Source organism: Diabrotica virgifera, chromosome 1 (assembly GCF_917563875.1).
Source record: "Diabrotica virgifera virgifera chromosome 1, PGI_DIABVI_V3a".
In the NCBI taxonomy this organism is placed as follows: Eukaryota; Metazoa; Arthropoda; class Insecta; order Coleoptera; family Chrysomelidae; genus Diabrotica; species Diabrotica virgifera.
Window position 1 is genome coordinate 32724131 of NC_065443.1, and position 25432 is coordinate 32749562.

At 32.6% G+C, this 25432-nt stretch overlaps 1 protein-coding gene across 1 annotated transcript in view; it reads left to right on the forward strand.

The window, feature by feature from the left end:
* The first annotated feature begins 4562 nt into the window (after positions 1 to 4562).
* The window catches only part of LOC114325626 (neuromodulin), a 161947-nt gene continuing 141077 nt past the window's right edge, over positions 4563 to 25432 (forward strand). The window contains exons 1-2 of the mRNA XM_050658155.1: positions 4563 to 4632; positions 11494 to 11850. Of these exons, the coding sequence (XP_050514112.1) occupies positions 4563 to 4632; positions 11494 to 11850 (427 nt within the window). The remainder of the gene's footprint in view (positions 4633 to 11493; positions 11851 to 25432) is intronic.

Genomic DNA, 25432 nt, shown 5'->3' on the forward strand with positions numbered 1-25432 from the left:
TAACAATTGATCTGCTGATAAGCCAGTCCATTGACGAAGGTTTCGGAGGCATGAATATTTCTTTCGACCAATTCCTCTTTTTCCGTCGATCTTTCCATTGAGTATTAACTGCAGCATCCTGTATCTGCTACCTCTCATTATATGCCCCAGATATTCAAGTTTTCTCTTTTTTATCATCTTCACTAAGTCACCTTCGCCTTGACCTACTCTGTTTAAGACTTCTCTGTTTGTAGTACCATTAGTTAAACACAATGTTTTAAAATTTTTTTTGCCTCTTAATACTTTTTCGAAAAGTCAGTTTTTATCGAGATATTTTGCATATTTGTCAAATCCACCACATATTTGTACATGGCTAAGTACGATTATGGAGTCTTGATCATAATAGGAAAATTTATTTATGATTTAAATTTTTAGGTATATTTTGAACCATATTAAAAAAGAAGCCACATGTCGATAAAAGGTGCCTTATCGAAAAAATACAAAGAACCAAAAAAGTTTTAAAAACACTGAGTTTAACTAATGGTATCGCAGTAATAGTTCAATTGGAACGTACACAACCATTTGGGTGGTTTAAAGGAACAAAACCCCCATAAAATTTTTATGTAAACATATTAGAAAAGAAGCTGCAACTCAATAAAAACTACCTTGTCGGAAAAATAATAAAAGCCAAAAAAGTTTTAAAAATATTGAATTTAACTAATGCTATCACAATAATAATTTAATTGGAATGTACAAAAAAGTTTGGGGGGATTTAATGGAACAAAACCCTCATAAAATTTTTATGGGGTGCACAAATTTCAATATAATTTTTCTTTAAGATATTCCTGCCATAAAAATGCCACATGTCCATTTTCAATAAAAAAATCTCTAATAGTTTTCGATATATTCGAAAAAATCGATTTTCATTTTGTAACTTCAAAGGGCTGTAACTTTTTTTATGAGCATATTTGTACTAAGGTAAGTTAGGTTCATTCGAACTATTTTTGGTCCCAGAATAGGTGATTTAATTTATGACCTGTATTTTTGTTACACCCTGTATAATTATTTAATAATATAGTTATTATATTATGTAAAATATATAATATATATATATTTTGTATAATTTATTCGAAAGCTCTAGGGGAGCTTAATGGGTAGAAACCTTTTACCCTGTAAATGTACCTGTACCATATATTGGCCCTTAATACTGGGTTCGTTAAGGAGGGTCCGAAAAAAAATCTATCCTTAGAAAAACTAGAAACCATCAGATTAAGATAATGTAGGTTAAGTACATGTAAAACAGTGTATATTTAAAAAATCTGACGATTTGAGCGGGACGTAAGGAAATGGGCGAATGACAAAGTTTCACAAAAAAGCGAGTATTTCGTGAAATTAACGTCAGATCGAAAAACTAAAAAATATGTGTTCAATATTTTTTAAAAATCTATCGAACGATATCAAACACGACCCCCACGAAGATGGGTAGGGATAAATTTAAAATTTTAAATACGAACCCCGCGATGTTTCGCGAAATGAATATCAGATCAAAAAACTGAAAAATTCACGTATTCAATATTTTTGAAAAATCTATCGAATGACACCACGCACGACCCCCTCGGAGGTAGGGTGGGGGTTACTTTAAAATCTTAAATAGGAGTCCCCATTTTTTTATTGCAGATTTGGATTCCTTACGTAAAAATAAGTTACTTTTATTCGAGACATTTTTTCGAATTATGGATAGATGGCGCTATAATCGGATAAAACGATTGTTGAAAAATTAAATTAAAAAATGGAAAGTCACCCACTTTATGGAAAAATTTACTTAACTTTTTTTGGTTTTCGTACCTACTCTTCACAACCCAATAGGTTTCTATAACGCTCGCGTAACTGCACATTGAGTATACTTTCCTCCCCTAGTAATAGACACATTTTTAATTAGACAACGATTATTAGAGATCTTGGATTATACGTGGGCTATTGTTACCTCCATTGTTAGTACATATACCTACTTATGAAAAAATTTAAGAAAAATATTGTGTACAAATTTGACCAAAAAACTCACAGAAGGCATGATGTAGGTATGTTATATGACGTGTCTCAATTTGATCATGGTCAAGTACTGAATAAATTTTAGATGTATATCAACTGTGAATAAATTCAATTAAATTTCCCATAAAAAAGAAAAACAAGAACTGACTACCATTTCTGATTGTACTAATTACAAAGAAGGATATAGGATATGTAACTAAAGTCTTCAGAAAACCAACCTACATCAATAGGTATTCAAAATATCACTTAAATAAATACATACATCATTATAAACAAACAATTTCACAAGATTAAATAACGAAACGCCAAAAATAATCCAGAAATGCCCACAAGAAAGAATTTGAAGATAAAAATCATAATATAATCATTTTTATTAGAAAAATACCTAATTTAAAATATTTTTTGTTCCTTGAAAAATGGCTTTGGCAGAGCCAATTAGCCAGACTTGTTTGTGATTGATTGCAGATTCATAGTCATAAATTTATTATTTCATAACATAAGTACTACAATATTATTTTGTTGATACAAAATATTATTATATTATATTTTTTTTATTATATATTTTAATTTGTGATAATCACTTTTTTTACTTGTTTTTTTTTGTTTTTTTTTACTTTTTTTTTATATCTTTTGTTATTATTAATTTATTATATATGTCCTTTTTTATATAATTTTTTCCTTTTTAATTTTTTCAAAACAAATTGACAAATTATGCTTAGTTTACAACTTGTATTTATATAATTTAACATGTTTATAAATGGGTTGAAGAATTTCCATATCATTTGTAAATATTAAAGTATTAAGGTTTATTGGGAAACAACATTTTAAAAAAATTTTTTATTTAAATTTATGTGTCTCGGCAGCAATGGCCATTGACACAAACAATATTGGTCATACAATAATTAATTACAATAAGGACTTAAAACTAATTATTATAACAGTTAATTTCTAAATCTTAAATAACATTAGGTAAAAATTATGAAGAAAAAAAAATTGGATATACAATCATTGGATACTATAGAGACGTACAACTAATTATAAAATTGCTTCGGTCTTCTTGGGATACTTCGGACGTTGTTTAGTCATAGTAGCAGTTGCATATGAACTAGTAAGGTTACTGGAAGAATTGGGTCCAGACATGGTGTTGCTAACAGTGGGGGAGTATTGATTTAAATTGTTACTCATGTAGTCAAAAGTAACTTGAATTTATTTATATTAACGCTTTTGATGTCTGGAAATAAGTGATAACCTTGGATACATCACTGCAATACTGGTTGCCTAACCGTTGGCGTCCGTTGGGACGGGATAGCAACAGTGAAAAACTATTGACAGTTTGACACTGAATATGTTTAAGTTGGAAGATTATTAAGTAAAACATCTCTTACTGACTGAAGTTACAGCTTGTTCTTGATGATTAACACGTAACACAATTGTTATTAGTCACTATTTGAGTGAAAACTAATTTTAATAACTAATATTTACAGCAATAATTACAAATTTCGGCACCAATTTACAGATCGATAAATACACGTTCTGACGTTAGTTTGACAGTCCTAAATTTTTTAATTCCTTATAAAGGTCGTTTATGTTATTGATCTGTAAATGACATTCTACTATGACATATGTGTTAGATCTCCGATTTTTCCACAAGTACAATAATTGGGAGTATCTGACAAGCCGATTCTATGCATGTAAGATGGAGTAAGAGCATAATTTGCTCTCAGCCGATTCATGGCCTTTATAAAATGTCTATTATATTCTGTGTAAAACCATCTTCTTGAGGATATCCTAGGGTTACAATGAGCAAAATTTGAGCCAATATTACATTCTCTGTAATGCAATGGCCAATTATTTTTTAAGTTTTTTTTTCTGCTAAAAGTATCAATATCTGAATTAAAAATATAATGGAAAGTAAATACATCATCACAACATTCAACACAGCTAACACTCTGAGATCTATTCTTTAAAAAACCAAGCCTAGCAACACACAGGCGAGATCAAAGAACTGAGACAGAGACTTTGAGGCATCCCAGATATGCAAATATGACTGAGATAATGACCACAGATTGCAATGGAAACTTTCATTAATAGTCATGAAAAAAAGAACAGATAGAAAAAAGAGCAAAACCCAAGGCCTCATCTAACTAATGGAAGAAAAGTGTGTAGCAAACACATCAAGAGAATGTACGAGACTCCGGTTACCAATACTAAAAAAAGAAATCGGCAATAGGTATATTCCAACATTAATAAGTTAAAAACAGGTTAGATAAAATGCACATAGTGTATAGCTAACTACTGGCTAATTTTTATGTTATAGATTTTTTTGAAAACGATTTCCGGTTAGGAAATCCAAACGTCAAAACAAAAATGTAAAATATTATTTTCATTACAATCAATTCTGATTTCATCCTATCTAAAAATAATATTAAGTTCTACTGTGTTATTATACAGAGCGTTTACTTTGTAATTTGGTATAGGACATTGAAGGAAGCGCTAAAATCGGCAACATTGCTTAATATTCCACTATAGTATCCATGTTAATCGTTCATCGGCAGATTCAAACAAATAATTCAAGTTTGGAAATTACTCATTTACAAGGAGTAGGTAAACTAATACGATTGTTAAATTACCGGCAATCTACATTTTCGTTTATCTTACTATTCCTTGTTCAGCCTTCCCCTCTCTTTAACTTTGGAACCTCACCGCTCAGCAAGAGTAAGCAAGTAGTCAGGTATGGCATATCATTTAATATAGAGATGGAGATTAACGATATTTAACGGTAACGTTTCCAATGTTACGAGATATTGCGGTAATAGGTGACAGTCACCTATTATTTTGTCACCATATTACCAGATGGATGTTAGATAATTCCCATTGTCCCGTCCCGTTCTCGTACATGCGTTATTGACTTGCCGGGCCGAAACGACGAGCTATTTCGTTACTGTGAGTAATGTCTTATATTTAATATTCTTGAAATAATATACCTTTTAATATTTTAGTATTTTTACTTTAGTCACATGTTACATCTTCGCAAGAGAGGGTTATGTTCCCGTTACCTGAAGTTGGCCATGGTGGTTGTCATAGTCTTAGAACATAAATAAGTTCTAAGGACATATGAGACATCTCCCCCTTTACATTTCTTAAAAAAACTAACAAGAACAACTACTCTGACTATACTCTAGGAATACATCTACAAAATATTATGTCTAACTTATAACTAATCTTTATACCTAGCTGGTTTAACAACAGCTCTACCAGACCTTGTTGTAACTGTCTCACTATTACCTAAATTCAAGTTACTATTACAATTTGAGTTACTAGCTACAATTTTGGTTGAAACAGTTGGTTCGTTTGAACAAATCTCAGGTTTAAAGTTATTAATATTTAAATTTGTTTGTGAGGAGCTAGGTTCAGACCTAATGAATGGAAACATATTATCTTCTTTCTGAATGGGAGGACATTCATTTGGTGATTGTCTTAAAAATGAAGTATTTCGTCTCTTTACTCTGCCAAAGTTATCCCGAACCATATATGACCTAGGAGTATCACATTTCCCTACTATTTCCCCTGGTATCCAATGTTTTTCTTTTTCTAACCTGATTATTACACTATCACCTACCTTAAACTGTGACCTACCTTTCGAATTTTGATCGTAATGAATCTTATTCATGTTCCTTTTTTCGGTTAGTTTCTGTGATTCATTATTCAAGGATGGTTCCAAATGTTTACCTGAAAGGGGAAGGACACTACGCAACTGTTTCTTAAAAATAAATTCTGCAGGTGAAATATTGCACCCTGCTAAAGGAGTATTCCTATATTCTAGTAACGCCTTAAAAACGTCTGTATTTGCTTCTAGACTTTTTCTCAAAATATTTTTATATATACCTACTGCCCTTTCTGCAAGACCATTAGATTTTGGATATAGCGGACTTGATGTTTGAATTTTAAATTCCCAGTCTTTAGCAAAACTGTGACATTCGGCACTGCTAAATGGCATATTGTCAGCAATCAACATCATAGGTATACCAAAAGTTGAAAATATTTGTTTTAATTTATTAATCACATCACCAGAGGTTTTTGACTCTAACTTTTTTAGCTCAATCCAATTCGTGTAGTAATCCACTAGTACCAAATAATCTATACCACCAAAAGTTAAAATATCACATCCAACTTTATAAAAAGGTATGTTAGGCCTATCATGTGGAATTAAAGGTTCTTTTGTTGGTTTACGTGAAAATTTTAGACAAGTATTACAGTTTGAAATATAATTTTCAATATCTGAGGTCATACCTAACCAGTAGAAAATTTTCCTGGCTCTTGACTTAGTTTTTTCCATTCCCAAGTGTGCAATATGTAATTTAGAGAGCATAAGGCTTTGTAAACTTTTGGGAACCACTAGTCTGTCATCATAAAATATTAAGTTATTTTGTTCATATAAATCATTTTGAATTTAAAAAAATGTTTTTAATTCAGAATTAAAATTTTGAGAATTTTGTGGCCAGCCATTACTTAGAAAGTTTTTAACTGAAGACAAATTTGGGTCATTTTTAGTCGCAATCTGTAATTCTTTTAATCTCTCTTCAGATATGGGCAAATCTATCTCATGTTAATAACTGTTACCAACATTTCTGTATCAACTTTATTCTTGGTTTGTATGAATGACCTAGAGAGTAAGTCTGCTATATACATATATCTCCCAGGTAAATACTGTACCTCCAAATCATAGTTAAGCAGTTTTAATTTTAAACGTTGCAGTCTACCACTAACTTTATAAAAATCTTTTTTACAAATTGAGATCAATGGCAAATGATCAGTTTTTATTACAATTTTTCTACCATATACATAGTTATGAAACTTAGACAGTGAAAAACAAATTGACAGAAGCTCTTTATCTATTTGTGGATATCGACTTTCTGTTTCAGTTAAACTGCGTGAGCAAAAGGCAACTGGCTGTCCCTGTTGTAAAAGGCACCCACCAATTCCAAATTGACTCGCATCAGACTGTATTTCAATAGGCAAATTTGCATCAAAAATTTTTAAATTAGGAATTTTAGTAATTAAGCATTTTACATCATTCAAGGCTGTTTTATGTTCTGTAGTCCAAGACCAAGGTATATTAATTTTAGTTAGCTCTCTTAAAGCAGTTAACAACTGAGACAAATTTGGAATGTATTTAGTTAGGTAATTAATCATACCAATTATTCTTAATAACTCTTTTTTATTAGTCGGATCTTGTATTTTTAAGACGGCTTCAACATAGGAAGGATCTGGTTTTACCCCTTCTCTTGAAAATATTTGACCTACATATTTTACTTCCCTTACTTTATATTGAATTTTATTTTTGTTAAATTTTACTCCAAATTTCTTTGCTCTTTGCAACACTCTTGACAAAATTAAATCATGTGTTTCCTCATCAGATGCTGGAATAATAAGATCATCAAAATATATCCCAATATTTAAATCTCCAAAAATCTTTTCATTTATACGTTGAAATACTTGTGGACTAATATTTAAACCAAATGCTAACCTCTTAAAACAAAATTTTCCAAAAGGTGTGATAAAAGCAGTGTAATTCATACTTTCCTTGTCAAGAGGGACATGATAAAAACCCTCTTTCAAGTCTAATACTGTAAATATTGACTTACCTTGTAACTTCAATGACAACTCATCCACAGTGGGTATAGGAAATTGCTCGGTACATATGTTGTTATTTAAATGCATTGGATCTAAGCAAATTCTAAGACTTTTATTAGGCTTCCCAACAATTACAATGTTGTTAACCCACTCCGTTGGTTCATCCAACCTATAAATTATGTCTCTACGTTCTAAGTCTTCTAATATATTTTTTAACAATGGTTTTACTGTATCTGGAACTCTACGACAAGAACTTATATATGGTTTATAATCATTTTTAAGCATTATTTTATATTGAAAAGGAACTTTGCCTGTCCCTTCAAAAACTTCAATATTATTTTGGATAAAATTTTCCTTGTCATCACACTGCGATTTTAGAGAATCAATTTTTTGTACTAAATTTAGTTTTGCACAGGCGTTCAGACCCAAAATAGGCACCGACGCCTCCTCAACCAACAAGAATTTTATATTACAGAAAGCACTTTTTATTAAACATTTTATTATGATACTCCCAACTGTTTTAACCTTATTATTGCCATATGACACAATCGTTACACTAGACTTGTCAATTTTATTTTTGTTTAGATTTAATTTATTAAATAAACTGAGAGGCATGCAGTTACAACTAGCCCCAGTATCTAATTTTAGCGATACTACCTGATTGTTAATCTGCGCTTGTACATACCAAGCCTTATTATTATTATTATCAACTTAATCTATTGTTAAATAATCAATGCAAAGTGAAACATCTTCATCTGAACTCTCATTATCAACCTCATGTACATTTTTTCTTAAAGGATTGTTATTTTTATAACCAAAACTTTTACTATGATACCTACTATTAGACTGACCTGCCTGATCTGATCCTACCTGTCTTTTATTAAATTTACAACCTACTGCATAATGATTAAGTTTTCCACAATTTTGACAGTTTTTACCATATGCTGGACAGTTCATTTTACCATGGGTTGTTCCACACTTGAAACATTTGTACACATCATCACCCTGTCTGTTACTACTGCGTCCCATTGATTTCTTGTTACTATATCTTACAAAATCCACTTCCATGTCATTTCTTATTTCTTTTACTTGAATTGAATTTATTTCAGCGGCTCTGCAATATTCTTCTGCCTTTTTTAAAGTTAGATTAGTTTCACGAAGGAATATTTCTTGTAAGGACAAGTCTCTTATGCCACTTACAATCTTATCTCTTATTAAGGAATCCTCCAGGTCCCCAAAGTTGCAAGGAGATGTAAGGGTCTTTATATCGGTGATGTAATGGTCAAAACTCTCACCTTCTTGCTGCACTCTCGTGAAAAACTTGTATCTATCATAAGTCTCGTTCTTCATTAGCTTACAATGATTTTGAAAGGCCCCAACAACTTTAGTAAATATTTTTTGGTCTTCATTTGACAACTTAAATGTCTCGAACTTTTTCTGGGTTTCTTCACCAGCAAGGTTGAGTAATATTGCTACTTTGATTTCATCATCTTTTTCGCTCAAACTGGTCGCCTTCAAATAAATGTCCAAGCTTCTTAAAAAATTATCCAAATTCACGTGGACGTTCCGGTCGAACACCAGGTTTTTCGGCGGCTTGAAGTTTCCCTCCATATTAAGATTTTTATCTATCTGAATTTTTAATAACCTGACAACATGTCTTATATTTAATATTCTTGAAATAATATACCTTTTAATATTTTAGTATTTTTACTTTAGTCACATGTTACATCTTCGCAAGAGAGGGTTATGTTCCCGTTACCTGAAGTTGGCCATGGTGGTTGTCATAGTCTTAGAACATAAATAAGTTCTAAGGACATATGAGACAAGTAACTTCTAATCAAAGCGACACTTTGTCACTTTTTTGTAACGATTTGCTGGTGTGATGCTAACACACACACAAGATAAAACAAAAATATATTATTTATTTGTCAAAGAGTAATTACTCATTGTACAACATTACAAAATAATAAGGTATAAAATTTTAAAATTTAAATAGTTGAGTACATGTTTTAAAGTTAAAACTAACAGACAAAATAAACAGTGAACGAAATGGCAAAATAATTCCTAATAAAATGTAAAATATTTCTTTATGCCCTACAGTGTTCAGAAATGGTTCGTATACCACCGTTTGCGTATGAACAATATCCAATCTGTCATAAAAAGTCCTGCGGACAGATGACAGAGTCTCTGCTGTAACAGAATTGGAGACTTCTCTTATTCGAGTTTTTAGTTCATCCAAGTTTTGAGCTGTAGCCTCAGGATGATCGTAGACGGTGTTTCTTAAATATCCCAAAAAAAAGTCCAGGGGTGTAAGATCTGGAGATCGCACAGGGCTCTTAATATCACCTGTTCCACTGATAACTCGATTCGGGAAAGTATTGTTTAAATACGTCCCGATTATTCGTGCGTTGTGAACTGAACATCCATCTTGATGAAACCAAACATTCTCCAGATTTATATCAGGAAAATTGATAATAGCGGGAAGAACATGATTCTGCAACAAATCGAGGTATTTTCTGCTGTTCAAGTTGCCCTCAATAAAAAGTGGACCTATTTGGAGTTCGGCAAACAACACTTCTATGCCTGGTTTTCCCGAGCCCAATACCTCGTAATGGAAGGGATCATGTTTCTCTACTAACGAAACAGAGGATTCATCAGTGAAAAATATGTTTTTAATAAAATTTAGATGATCATTAGCCTTCGTCATTAGATCTTCACAAAACTCAATTCTTCGAAAGTAATCGTCTGGATAAAGCTGCTGCGTTTTTACATATTCAAAAGTCTTGTAACCGTGCTTTTTCCATACTTTAGTTACAGTAACATCCAACTTTTGAGCAACGCTTCTACTTGAATGTGTTGAATTTACGTCGATTCTAGCACAAATTTGTGTAACCCGGTATTCTCTTTCCTCAACTTTTTCTAGTGACACTTCTTGAGGGGGGCAATTTCTGCATTGTTTGAGGCAATAACAATTTTCAAAATTTTTAACAATATTATGAATTGTTTGTACGCACGGAATTGGTCTCCCCTCACAAAACAGAGAAAATAAATCTACACACTGTTGTCCGGAATTACCACTGAAAAACCATTTTCTAGTTTTAGCCTTTTCTGCTGGAGTATAAACTGACATGGTAACAAACAGAACAAAACACATCAAACAGAAACAGAAATTAAAAACATACACTGTATCGTCCTAAACAACCACGTAGAATTTGAATAAATGAAAGAATTGCCTCAAAATGAATTGGCACAAAATGAATTGGTGCGAAATGGGGTGCAATAAGTTAAATTTCAAGAAGATATCGTTGTTTAAAATTAAATTTTAACTGTTAAAGATGTAACTGGAAAAATGTATCTACTCGTTCGGATAATAACACTATGTTATTAAAATTACTTAGTCAATTTTTCTCTTTCCTCGATTATTAGTCTCTTTATTGCATAGTAATATAAATTGTTGCAATCACTGAGTAGCCACCTCTATTTTGAAGACGAAATTATGACTATGATACACTCTTCTTGTTTATAATACATGTCTAATAAATTATCATAAGAATCCAGGGCTGATTGAATTTAGGAATCCGGCAATGAAATTGATACTCTTTAATGATTACACATTTAATATTTACATGTCTATAAATTATAATATTATCGTTTATTATTGCATGTGGGAAGTCGGCAGTATTGCCATTTTAAGACCCTATCTCTAATTGCCAAGTTAACACAGTGTATCCATATTTCTTTAATACAAGGATATTTTAAAATTCAAATGCTGTTGTAATCATATTATGTATCATAATCATAATTTTATTTATAAATGTTTTTTGTTTTCAGAATCCACTGACGTCAAACCGGCATCTGCAAAAACCATCACCCTCCATTCGAACGGCTCCGCCACAGTTCCAACAGCGACCACCCCTGACACAAGTAAGGAAGACTCGAAACAATCGACCGTAGATAACAGCGTCAGTGCCGCCGACGAGCACTCAGCCGACCCAACAGAGGCCCAGGAAGACCAACAGGAAGAAGAGAAAGCGGCCACGAGAATCCAGGCCGCGTTCCGAGGACACCAGTCAAGAAAAAGCATGAAACAACCGGCGGGCAAAGTGGAATCGGCCGAGGCCAACAACACAAACTCAAACGAGCCCACTAGGGAAGAGCTGGAAGCGGAATTTCGGTTGGACGATGCTGGTAAGTGGAAACTTTAAGAATTTATGAAGGACAAACCTACAAGATGCGCTATTATACATTATGTATACTACAGACACGACAAATCTGACTAAAGGCGTAGTTTTAATTATGTTTTTATGAAGAAGTAACTTGCGGAGAGTGATTTAAACTTAATAATAGAGTTTCAGTAAGTAAAATAACTAACAATTTAAAACCGTTAACTTGATATGGGATCGATAAATAACTGCTATAAATAATCAAGGGTAACTAATTGATAATATGATTCATTATTCTGTAAATCTTGTTAAATAACTAAACATTGTACACTACTTTCATAAAGATAAATATACCAGTGCATCATAAAACTTAAAAGTAATTACTCTTACTCCGTGGCGTTACAATCCTTCGTGGGTTTTAGCTTCTTAGTCTTCTTCGAGTTGGGACTTCCTCCCATACCAGCCTTACTGGGACATCTTGGGCACTAGTGCACCCTATGTAACGCACAGCTGAATCTTATGTTTGTGCGTCACAGTGTTGCCATGCCATTTTTTTCATAATTTCAATCAATGTTAAATGTACCTACAAGAATAATAGAATAAGAACGTTTACTTCTCCGTCATTATACTAGGTAGAATGACAAATGAGGTGTCGAATGAAAGCTTATAATCCAAGGATGGTATGAAAGGTGATAAATTAGACCTAGATTGTTTGTCCCTCAAAAAATAAGCGTTATATTGGGGATTTCTAATGTCGACATTAAAAGTTGCACTATTTTTTTTTCTATAAAACATTTTGATCTAAAACTTACCAGAAAACTTCTTTGTACTCTCTACTTTCAAATAAACGTGATTAAGAAGCAAAATTTTAAACTTCGTCACACAACTTTTGCGATTAAACTTTGCAATGCACAAATCCGCACCTTTTTCTTTGAAAAATTCATAACCTTTATCGTGATAAGAACAAAAACTTAAAGCAGCTATCTTTGTCTTCAGAAATGTTAGAGCTATATACTGTAAAAATTTCAGAAAAAACTCATAAAATGGAACAGAGTTGTAGCGAGGTAAACGCAAGAAACGTGATTTCATTTTTTTTTTATTTTTAGGTTAAAATTGCGATTTTGACAATGTTCCCCCACATAAAATTCAAAATAAACCTCATTTTCGTTTTTAGCACCCTCGAAAATATAAAGTGTGAATAAAATTAGCCATTCACCTTTCCGTGGTCAGTATCTCGAAAACTAAGCGCTTTTTTGAAGGTGTCCCGCTCGTGTATATCACAAAAAATTGTAACGTGATGGTATGAAAAAATAGAGGATACGGCAACGGTGTTAAAAGTGATGGTCGGATCCAATGCCAAAATCTACACAGACCTATTAGGGTGCACTAATATCCAAGATGTCCCCTTACTGTTCTTTGGGCAGAATGTCTTCTAAAGTGTCTTCCCATTGGAGCCTACTACTACTACTATCGGTTTACAGCGTTCTCCGACGCTTTCCGACTCCTAACCGCCATTCTTCTCTGTTTAACCATAGACCTGGAGGGATTTCTCTTTCCTCTAGTTCTTTTTCAATTCCCTCCCTCCAGCTTCTTTTCGGCCTTCCTCTTTTTCTTCTCCCTTGTGGTGTCCATGCCAAAATCTGTTTAGGGATCCTGTCGTCTGGCATTCTCTGTACATGGCCGTACCACACCAGTTGTTTTGTTTTTATGTCATCAATTATTGTATGTGTTACTCCCATCATTTCTCGTATTCTCTCGTTCGGTATCCGATCTCTTCTCTTCTCTTCCCATTGGAGCCTTCTGGGTTTTATTTCTTTTATTATGTTGGCATCTGGGTATAGCTCTTCGAGCTCTTTGTCAGTTCTTATCCTATATTGTCGTGCTGCTTCATCAAGCTCAGGCCCAAAGATCTTCCTTAGGATTTTTCTTTCCCAAACACGTAGTCGCTCTTTGTTTGCCTTTGTAAGGAGAACGTAAGTATATTCCACACTTTTTCTTTAACTAGTCATAATTTTAACCTTTTGTATTCATTCTAACGTGGAAATACTTCGTTCTAGGCACTGAAGATGATCTGATCTAGATTGAAAACATTTTGGGAATACTTTTGGATTACTTTTTAATAGTGTTTCAATAAACTTTTTATACCATTATACAAACGAAGTTTTTACTTGTTCTGTATGATTATTAATTATCACTCCAAGATCGTTGTGAGACGTTACTGACATGATGGGAGGTCCATGAATAAAGTATGGTAGTGATGGATTATTTTTGCCGATATTTAGTACAACGCATTTTTCAATGTTAAGCGGAAGTAACCATTCGGAAGACCATTTGAGTATTGCGTCAAGATCGTGTTGAAGAACATGTTGATTAATAATTAGATTCACATATAACTTGGTATCGTCAGCGTAAATGGAAACATTACTGGATACAATGACCGACTTTATCTCTATTTCGGTTACTGCGGCTCAAATACATAAATATATTTAGTAGTTTTACTTTCATTGATTAGGAGGTCCGTATTCTCTGCTTCTCTCGAATCTGACGAAAGCCTCCTTCATCCTTAATCGGGTGTTTCCTATTAGATAGATATTGTCTGCAAATGACAAAAGTAAGTTTGGTCCTCCTCGATCAAATACTGTAGTCGGTTTTTCGGTTCTTTCACTTCTGATGATGCATTCCAGAGCTAAGTTTAAGTTCATTATTTATTTCAAATGTCTTCGAGTAGTGTCGTTCAACTTTCACCTTTCATCGTAGCCGTTCCATACACAGCCGTATCAAATTTACTAGATTTTTTTTTGAAAAGCCAAGTTCCCGCATCGCTGTCCACAGTCCAAACCTGCATACTCCATCAAACACCACTAACAACAGACCTGTTTTATATCCAAATATCCAAATTTTATAGACCAAATCTATGCCTATTTTATAAAGCTCACGATCAAACTCTCAGCATTTTTTCATTATCGGTTTTATTGTGAATATCTGATCAATAGTAGAGCGGCCCAGTCTAAATCCGCATTGATAATCCCCAACGATTTTTTCTGTGTATGTTTTGGTTTTTTCTAACAGATGTTTGCAGGGACTTTGTAGATGGTATTTAGGAGTATTATTCCCGGTAGTTTACATTGCTTTTTGTTTCCTTTTTTGTGGATTGATAAAATAATCCGTTCTTTCCATTGATCTGGCATAGTTTCTTCTCGCGAAATGTCTTGAATTAGCTTGTATATAGTGTATACAACGCTTCTATACAAGCCAAAAATGATATTGATATTTTGTATATTAATATCAATGTATTATCAACAAGAATAAAAAACCGCTAAACGCCGTAAAAATGAGTGGCGCATACAATATTCCAGCTACAAAAGAGCTGATATATGATTATTACGTGGCGCAAAAATGTATTTTTATTTTAATGGAAAATAAAATTCTAGTTTTATTTTGAAAATTTTTTTCCGTAATATTAGCTAAATTTGAAGTAAACGCGCCACAAAAGAGTAACTGATACGGTTTGCATTTTGAAGCTCTTTTGTGGCGAGTTTTACTTCAAATTTATCAAATATTATGGAAAAAATCGTTCAAAATAAAACTACAATCTTATTTTCCATCAAAATAAAACTAAATTTTCGCGCCACGTAATACTCCTATCAGCTCTTTTGTAGCTGGAATATTGTATGCGAAACTCATTTTTACGACGTTTAGCAGTTTTTTGTTCTTGTATCGGGAGTTTTTCAAGATTTTTAAAAACTAAATGTATAAAGTTGAATGTAATGTTTCTCGATTATACAATAAGCGTTATAAATGCTTGCATTTGTCGCATTCTCTCCCAAATGATCTAGTAGTTACGACACCAGACTTGTGATAAGACAATCCGAGTTCATAACCCAGCAATCCTAATAATTAGGCCGGCAAACGAACTCGGATTGCATGATCAATCTTAGTGTCGTAACCATTACAACTACATAAACCATTTCGGCGATAATGGTTAAATGGATTATACTTTTGGAGCTCGATTACTTCTGAACGGCTTAACCGATATTGATCATTAAACATGACTTCGAAACGTACTGACAAGTAGTGTCTGATGAATCCAAGGTCAAGTATAATAACTGAAGGTATTACAGGAATTATTGAACTTGAAAAACCGTTTTTCCCCATAAGATATAGATTTGATCATACTTATGAAGCCAATAACTTAAAAATTTGAATTTCCCAGATATAAGGTATACACCGTTAGATGCGTCTAGAGTCCTTCTACAAACTCTCAGTTATTGGCGTAATTTGAAGATTGAAATTTTGAGTAATTGTCAAAAAACCAAAATTTTCAAAGTTTGTTTTTTCAGTTTTTCGGCTATAATAAGCCGTGTGTATGCTGATCCTAAACGCTTAGGCACCATTTGAAAGCTTAACTCAACGCTATTGATTTGGTGTATTTGCGGTTTTCCTGTCTCTCCTTGAACCTATGATATATATACGCCCAAAAAATATGCCATTTTGAATCTATCAAGCCCTATAGCTGGCTTATGGGTGATCAAAAGTCACAAACTACTCCGGTTATGAATCGTCCCTGACCCCCTCTTGAAACACAGAAAAAAAATTCAGATCGATGTAACTTTTCCACATACATACATACATATCCACAAACATTTTCCCCTTTTTAAATAAAAATTGAGCCATATTTCTGAGCTGGGTAACTTTTGAACGGTATGACCGATTTTTAAGATTCGACATGCGTTGGAAAGGTAATGATTAGTATTATCAGAAACCGTAAAGTTTGAATTTAAATTTTTAAAATTTTTGGGAGTTTTGGGGACGAGAACGAAAAACAGACCCTAAATGGGAAGGGCCGTAAAATCCACAGCCTTAGAACAAAATGGAAAGTTGACATATGGATGGACGAGCCTTTTCCTATACTTTAAGATGGGATTTGGTCCGATTTTCAATTCAGTCAGATTTAGAAAATCGAAAATTTCGTGTATATACAGGGTGTCCCGAAAAGATTGGTCATAAATTATATTACAGATTCTGGGGTCAAAAATAGGTTGATTGAACCTCACATACCTATATAAAATAGTGCACACAAAAAAAGTTACAGCCCTTTGAAGTTACAAAAGGAAAATCGATTTTTTTTCATATATCGAAAACTATTGGAGGTTTTTTATTGAAAATAGACATGCGCCATTCTTATAGCAGCAACATCTTAAAAAAAAATTAAAGTGAAATTTGTGCACCCCATAAAAATTTTATGGGGGTTTTGTTCCGTTAAACCCGCCCAAACTTTTGTATACTTTCCAATTAAATTAATATTATATTACCATTAGTTCAAAAAAATGTTTTTAAAACTTTTTTGCCTCTTAGTAATTTTTCGATAAGCCAGTGTTTATCGAGATATTTTGAATATTTGTCGAATCCACCACATATTTGTATATGGTTAGTACGATTATAGAGACCTGTTAATAATCTGAAAATTTATTTATAATTTACATTTTTAGGTATATTTTGAAAAAGAAGCCACATCTCGATAAAAGGTGACTTATCAAAAAAAGACTAAGAGACAAAAAAGTTTTAAAAACACTGTGTTTAACTAATGGTACCACAATAACACTTTAATTGGAATGCACACAAACATTTGGGGGGTTTAAAGAACAAAATCGCCATAAAATTTTTACGTAAATATATTGAAAAAGAAGCCGCATCTCAATAAAAACGGGCTTATCGAAAAAATACTAGGAGTCAAAAAAGTTTTAAAAGCGTTGTGTTTAACTAATGGTAGCACAATAATGAATTAATGGGAACGTACACAAAAGTTTGGGGGGGTTTAAGGGAACAAAAACCCCATAATTTTTTTATGGGGTGGACAAATTTCACAATAATTTTGGTTTAAGATGCTCCTGCCATAAGAATGATACATGTCTATTTTCAATAAAAAATCTCTAATAGTTTTCGATATATTGAAAAAACTCGATTTTCATTTTGTAACTTCAAAGGGTTGTAACTTTTTTTCTGTTCACATTTGTACTAAGGTAAGTTAGGTTCAATCGAACTATTTTTGACCCCAGAATGTGTGGTATAATTTATGACCAATCTTTTCGGGACACCCTGTATAGTGCCGCATGTAGGGGTATTGTGCGCCACTGACGAGAACTGCCGTTCTCTGGTAATATGTTACATAGCGACATTTTACTATTTTTTCAATTATCCTGGACATATAGAAGTGCTGGGCCATATTGCTTTTGTATTCATAATATAACATTATTGATTGGTCAGATAGACAAGCGAGGCAGTGGATGAATCGCATTCACTTCACTGTTAATGATCTATTGGATCGATAGTTCAAACTTTGGCAGGAAAATTAAAAGGCTAACGTAGTGGTATACCTAAACATCTAAATTAATCTGTTACGTAGATTAGAATACGCTGGTGTATCGGCTAGACCTATAGATGAGTTTATTTGCGGTGCCCTTTTTTGTAATGTTTTGCCCGTTATTTTCAAACAACTATATCGCATTTAGTGTCTGATATTTTCCGATTTAATACATTTCAGTAAACACCAATACATATATATTTAACACTGAATATTTGATGATGTCATTTGAAAATAACGTTATTATTTTAGCCGATTCCTAACTTGGCGGAAGTAACGACTAAAAAACACAAAATTGAGTTGTAAAAGTTGGAGTAAATATTCATGGCCTATATTTCAACTTTTGCTCTATACTTACTTCGCGCCTGGAAGAGTAATTTGAATAATTCGACGGTGTGGAGCGTATAACGAAAATGGAATGACGTTAGAATACAGGACGTTGTAAGAAATTATGTTTGTTGTAAGATAAGTGAATTGGCAGATAACAATATTTACTCTTTTATATAAAACTTAAAAAAATCAACACTTGACTATTTCATTTGGGAATAAGCCACAATTTAAGTTTGAAATTACATTTATTTGACGTTTCGATTTTCACATCGGAAATCGTTATCAAAATGCAAAACATTAATAAATTAAATAAATTTTGTTTTTGTTGCTTGGTAACAACAATTTTCTAATAAACCCTATTTTTCCTTAATAAATCATTGACCTTATCTGTTTGCCTATTCTTCACAGGGGTCTTCACTTCATTCTTTGGTCTATTCCAAATATTGTGTTACTTCTCTATTAATTTAATTCTTTTTATACAGGTCTTCTTTCTGTTTTACTTATCCTTAAAATTCAAAATTTATTCTCAGACATCAAACTTTCTAGGTACCTACTTCAACATTGTTAACTTTACAATTTTATTCCTTTTTTGCTACTTCTAATTTTTTAATTTTTAATATTTTTATATTCAGTTAGTATGTTGTGTATCTAGCTGACACACTTAATAATCTTTTGTTCTTAACTCAATAAACACGTAATCTTTTGTTCTTTTAGATATTTTTATCAACTTCGATTATTTCTAAAATTCAAATAATTCCATTTTTATTTTTTCTATGCATAATTTTACAATACGTTCCTACATGTTTGACTATAACCAACACATTTTACATTCCGATAATTATTTTTTCACCTCATAAGCTCTTATTACATCAATTTCCCTAATATTCTCGAGTACAGTCGGAAAAATGAAATAATACCCATGAACGAACATATAAAACACGCTGTATTTTCCTGTCACCGTGTCACACAAAAAATTGGCCAGCGCAAGTACATGTAATAATTATTGTTACATGTACTTGCACTGGACAATTTTCTTTGTGACACGGTGACAGGAAAATACAGCGTGTTTTATGTTCGTTCATGGGTATTCTTTCATTTTCCTACTGTAGCTATATTCATACAGATTCAATATCCTACTAGACTTATACAACCAACAATATAGTTTATTAAATTTAATCTTGCCTAAACACACTATCTAATTTTCTATCAATTCACCTTTCAAACTTTCACCACAAGGCTATACGCTCTGAGCTTCGCTGGTGTCGCTACTAGCGGATTACTAATGCAACTTTCGCCGGTAATTTTTAAATTTATTATTTCTTTGTTATCGCTTAATATTTACAACGCAAAAGTAATTAAACTGTAACCGATTTTTTTAAGATTTTGCTAATCATTTAAACGTTCTATTAATGAAATATTAATTTCTTACTTCGGATACTTTCACAATTATCGTGTAGATGGCGTTTAGATTAATTTATAATTATTACATATTACGACATATTAAAAAAAATGCAGTATTTAAAACGTATTTTTCCTATTATTTTTTTTTTTAATTTTAATGTTTCCAATTAATCACTTTGACATTTATGTCAAATTTCCACCGAACGTTCACTGATTTGTCACTACTGGCGTTCACGAAATTTTAAATATCCCCTCTACCTACGAGCTCACAACGTATATCTTCTTCTTCTACGGCACTACAGCCCAAATTGAGCCTTGGCCTCCTTTATTTTTTGCCTCCACCCTTGCCTGTCTGTGGCTGCTCTTCTCCATACACGGACTCCTAAAAGGGCTTGTGCGTCGCTGTTTACTGTGTCTTCCCAGCGCTTTCGTCGCTTCCCAACCGGTCTCTTTCCTTGCATTCTAGCATTCAGTGCTCGTTTTGGTAGCCTATCCTCTCCCATTCTTATCACATGTCCGGCCCATTGCAATCTTTGTAATCTAATGAAGTCTGACAGGGGCGTTTCCTTATAAAGTTGATAAAGCTCGTTGTTGTATCGACTTCTGAAGATTCCGTTTTCCCTCACAGGTCCTAGTATTCTCCTAAGTACTTTCCTTTCGAATGTGTCGAGTTTGTTTTTGGATGTTTCTTTCAGCACCCAGACTTCACTGCCATAGCATGTTATTGGTCGAATTAAGGTTTTATAGATTCTCATCTTTGTATTTCGGTGGACACTTTTTGACCGAAATATATGGGAGAGGGCAAAATAAGCTCTGTTTGCCTGCGTTATTCTCTTCCTTATTTCTCCATCTTCTGATCCGTCGGCATATATTTCTACTCCCAGGTATGTAAACTTTTCAACCGTTTCAATGTCATCTTCATGTATAATGTTTTCTGGGACTATATTTCTTCTCGTCTGAGTCATTATTTTTGTTTTTTCTGTGTTAATTTCCAGACCTAGCATTTTTGTTTGTGTTTTTAACTCTGCATATGTTTCCTGTGCTTCTGTTGATGTTCTACTCATAATATTAATATCATCAGCATAAGCGGCCAGTTGAACCGTTCGGTTGGTCAGTAGATTTCCTCGTCCAGTTTGCATTTGCCTAACCTACGTATACACAACGTATATACCTACAATATTTTACTCTCATATATAATCACTAATTTCAATCTTACATTGTGTTTTCATTACCATAAGACAATAATTTCAATCAATTTAATTTTATAGTCAATTTTATAGTAATTGTTCTAATAATTAAAAAGTAAATTTAAATTCTAATATTAAGAACACATACTTAAACTTAAATTTCCGTAATTACATTGGATCCTGACCTTGGTTAATATATTAAAAAGTATTTCTACTTCCTTTTAAATCATTAACAGACTAAACGTAGCTCAATGAAGACCTAATAACAAAAAAATATTTTAACGTAAAGCAGTAGAGCATCATGTTGATGGAAGTAATCCATTGGCATCCACTTTAAGCCAAACTATTTTATACCTTTTACTATGTAGTTGGAACATATAACATAACCAGTGTTTGGCATTGTGGCTATTTTGCAAGGACAGGGAGTAAGTAATCTTAACCACACTTTTCAATTTTTTAACAGTCAAAATTTCACCCTTTTCACTTTTATTAAGTGGGATTACTTACTTTTAGGTTCACTGATGATGGACTGATAAGTCCGAAAACGTTTTAAGCGTAATCCTTTTGAATTTGTAAAAATTATAAATTTTTAATTAAATATACCAACTACACCAGGGAGTGTTTTACTTCACGTTAAATTTTAATTTTCTAATAATTAAATTTTTATTGATTTTTATTTAAAATTCGGACCTATATTCAGAACTTAAACACATATTCAGACATATATTCAGAATTTAAAAGTAGATGACTTTAACATGACATTGCCAATATTTATAAGTTGCGATTCTGGGACGACTTTATAGGAAGATAGTTCATTCGATTACATGACATAAATGATTTAAGAAGATCTATCAGAAAAATCGTAGCATGTGGTTTGTCTTTTAAAAGACAACCACATACAATGAAGAGAGTAAAATTCTTCTGTTAGTTATCCCATGGTAAATCACGAGAAAAAACAAACATGAAAAACCTCGAAATGGCACTTAAGTTTTTGGTCTTACGTTTTTGATTTACTCTCAACATTAATGCTCAACTCTGATTTTATACATTTTATTTTAAAATATAAAAGATGTATCCTCGATATGTTATTGACTTACTAATCGTGGTATTTTCTTTCTATTGATTTCCTCTTTTTATATGGGTAACCACATCCTACTGCATTCTGCTGAGGAATTTGAGACACAATTAACTGGTTTCAGTTAACATAATAATTTTTATTGATTTTTCTCTTTTTACCATTTGTTTCTTTCGGGACTATACTTAAATCTTTCCAGTGAACTATATGTTCATTGTCCCACGCGTGTTTACATACTTGAAATCTACCAAATTCTCTATTTTTAATATAAGATTGATGTTCAGTTATCCTGACATTTAATGGTCTTGATGTTTCACCTAAATAAAAATGTTCGCATTCACAAGGTATTTTATTAATAAAATTATTTGGTCTTATTTGTTCATTTTTAGGTTTAGTTTTAGATAAAATGGATCAAAACAGGTTTATGGTTTTGAACGTTATTTAAATGTTGAATTTATTTTCTATCGTTTTAAGGTTTTCGGATAATCCTTTTAGCTATGGTATTGTTATTTTCCTCGTAATATTTCTTGTTAGTGTTATAGGATCCCGTTCTAAGCTGTTCCGTTCCATTCGGTCTATTTAAAAAATTCCTTATTTATAAACGACAAATGATAATTATTTTTTAAGAGGAAACAGTAGCGATCAACAGGTAGCGAAAACGCGTTCCAAGATTGCGGCTGTAATTTTGAATATTTTTTCGAGATATTTGGCACACGTATTCGTAATATAATAAAGAATGGCGGTACAGAGACCAATTTGAAAAATATATCAATATGTGGAAATTACTCTGTAATTAAATATAATATTAAAAAACGAGCCTGTACCGCCATTAAGAAGAACAAAAAAATACACTTTCTTCAAATAAACTTTTTTATCCGATGCCTAGATTTTGTGTCATTTTGGAACTACTAATGAAATAAAAAAATTTAGTAGTTCCAAAATGACACAAAATCTAGGCATCGGATAAAAAAGTTTATTTGAATAAATTGTATTTTTTTGTTCTTCTTAATGGCGGTACAGGCTCGTTTTTTAAAATTGTATTTAATTACAGAGTAATTTCCACATATTATTATATTTTTTAAATTGGGCTCTGTACCGCCATTCTTTATTATATTACGAATACGTGTGCCAAATATCTCGAAAAAATATTCAAAATTACAGCCGCAATCTCGGAACGCGTTTTTGCTACCTGTTGATAGCTACTGTTTCCTCTTAATACAGCAGATGTTAACATAGTTTTTCTCCTAAGAATTAATTTTCGTTAGAACAAGCAATTTTGTCTCTATCGTATAAGGATGTAATCGTTCCCTTTATAATTTATATATCTGTTGATGTGTGCTGGACCCCGATTTTTGACCGTTCGCCTCGTTATCGATCATTCGCTATCTGTACCTGTAGAGTGTCCAGATAGCGAATGATCGATAACGAAGCAAAGGGTCAAAAATCGGGCTCCTGGTCAATTAGGCCCCGTAAAGATGGATAGACGACGTAGAGGGAGATCTTAAACCATGTACATCAGGCAATGACGAAAGAAAGTATCCAACAGGACAGAATGGAAGAACATTGTTAAGCAGCCCAAGAGTCACAAAGGGTAGTAGCGCCATTAAAAGAAGAAGAATAAGGTATAGCACTAGTGGTCTTATGATAGTGTTTTCTATGGGTCTACCCCAAAATCCCGACAGCCAAAATCTCGACGGCCAAAATCCCGACACGCCAGAATGCCGACACGCCTAAATCCCGACAGGCCAGAATCCCGACACGTCCGGATCCCGTCACGCCAAAATCAAGACAGCCAAAATCGACAGTTCATTGTAAGTTTTAATCCAATAAAAAATACCTGTTTTTTATTTTTTTTTACCAAACAAAAGTATTTACCATTTAATATAAACTAATTTTCTATTAAAATGAAATAAAATATCTAACATAGGTAAATGAATTAAATTATTTTTCTTTTTTTGCCAATATATAGTTCAATAATCATATCGTCAATTATTCAAGTTTACTTTCATATAGATATGATCAAGTCACTTACAGCCGTCCATTTAAATAAGTATAGCTTTTACATTACAAAATGAAGTGTTTAATAATTTTCTCTTTTAAAATACATAATAATTAGTATCAGTACTTATTAGTAAGTATGTAAGTAATTAATTTTTCAATTTCAATACTCTCTAGGATTTGGTACTGCATTTGAAAAGGAAACAATAAATGGTCCACAACCACACAACCAAATAAACCACAAATAGAGTGGTCGGGATTTTTATTGATGTGAGGATTGTGGCATGTCGGAATTTTGGCACGTCGAGATTTTGGTATGTCGTAATTTTGGCGTGTCGGGATTCTGGTGTGTCGGGATTTTGGCCATCGGGATTTTGGCTGTGGGGATTCTGGCTATCGGGATTTTGGGTGCCACTGGTTGTATATGTTGTATATGTTCACCGGTACGAAAACGGGTACCCTTACAATTTCTAACGAAATTGCACTGATCTTTTAATTTTTGTTATTATTGTTACAAATAAATATAGGCATACAATGAAAGAGAGTGTGTATCGAAAAATGTCCAGATATTGTTAGATACTCTCGATATTAGTGAAGTTATCATCTTACCCTTTGATGATAAATGGGATTTATCTTTGTTTTTTATTTTTGCTGAGAAAAATAATCTTTATAATCTAAGTAATAAGGCAATTCAATTTTAATTTTATATCCATAGAGTTTGTCCATAATTTTCTAATTGGCGAATGACGTTTATTCATTGGAAATACTTAATAATACGAAAATCAAATTTCGATCCTGTAAATTATGTTCGTCCAACCGTTTGTCTATCCAGTTTTAAATTAAAAACTGTAATATTTAGAACAACTGACAACGGATTCCGGTTCAACGCTGAAAATTATATATAGAGAGCTTTGAAAAAGGCCATTTAAGCCCAGAGCTTGGTTATTTCTTTCCATTTTTTTCTGTTCAGTGATACGGTTTTCCAATTCTTACTTTATTATTTTCTTCCATTATTTTCTTCCAAATCCGCTATAACCGCTTGTTACGATCGTCTTCTAGGTCTCCACTTATTTTTCTTATAGCATGGTGTGTTCCAAGCTATTGAATTCGGTGTTCTTCCTTCTGGCATTCTTTAAATATGACCCAGCCACTGCAGTCTTCTTCATTTTATGATTATATCTATAGTTGGTTCTGTGTAGATCTTATAAATCTCTTTATTTGTTCTCCTAATATAATCTTCTGATTTATTTTCTCC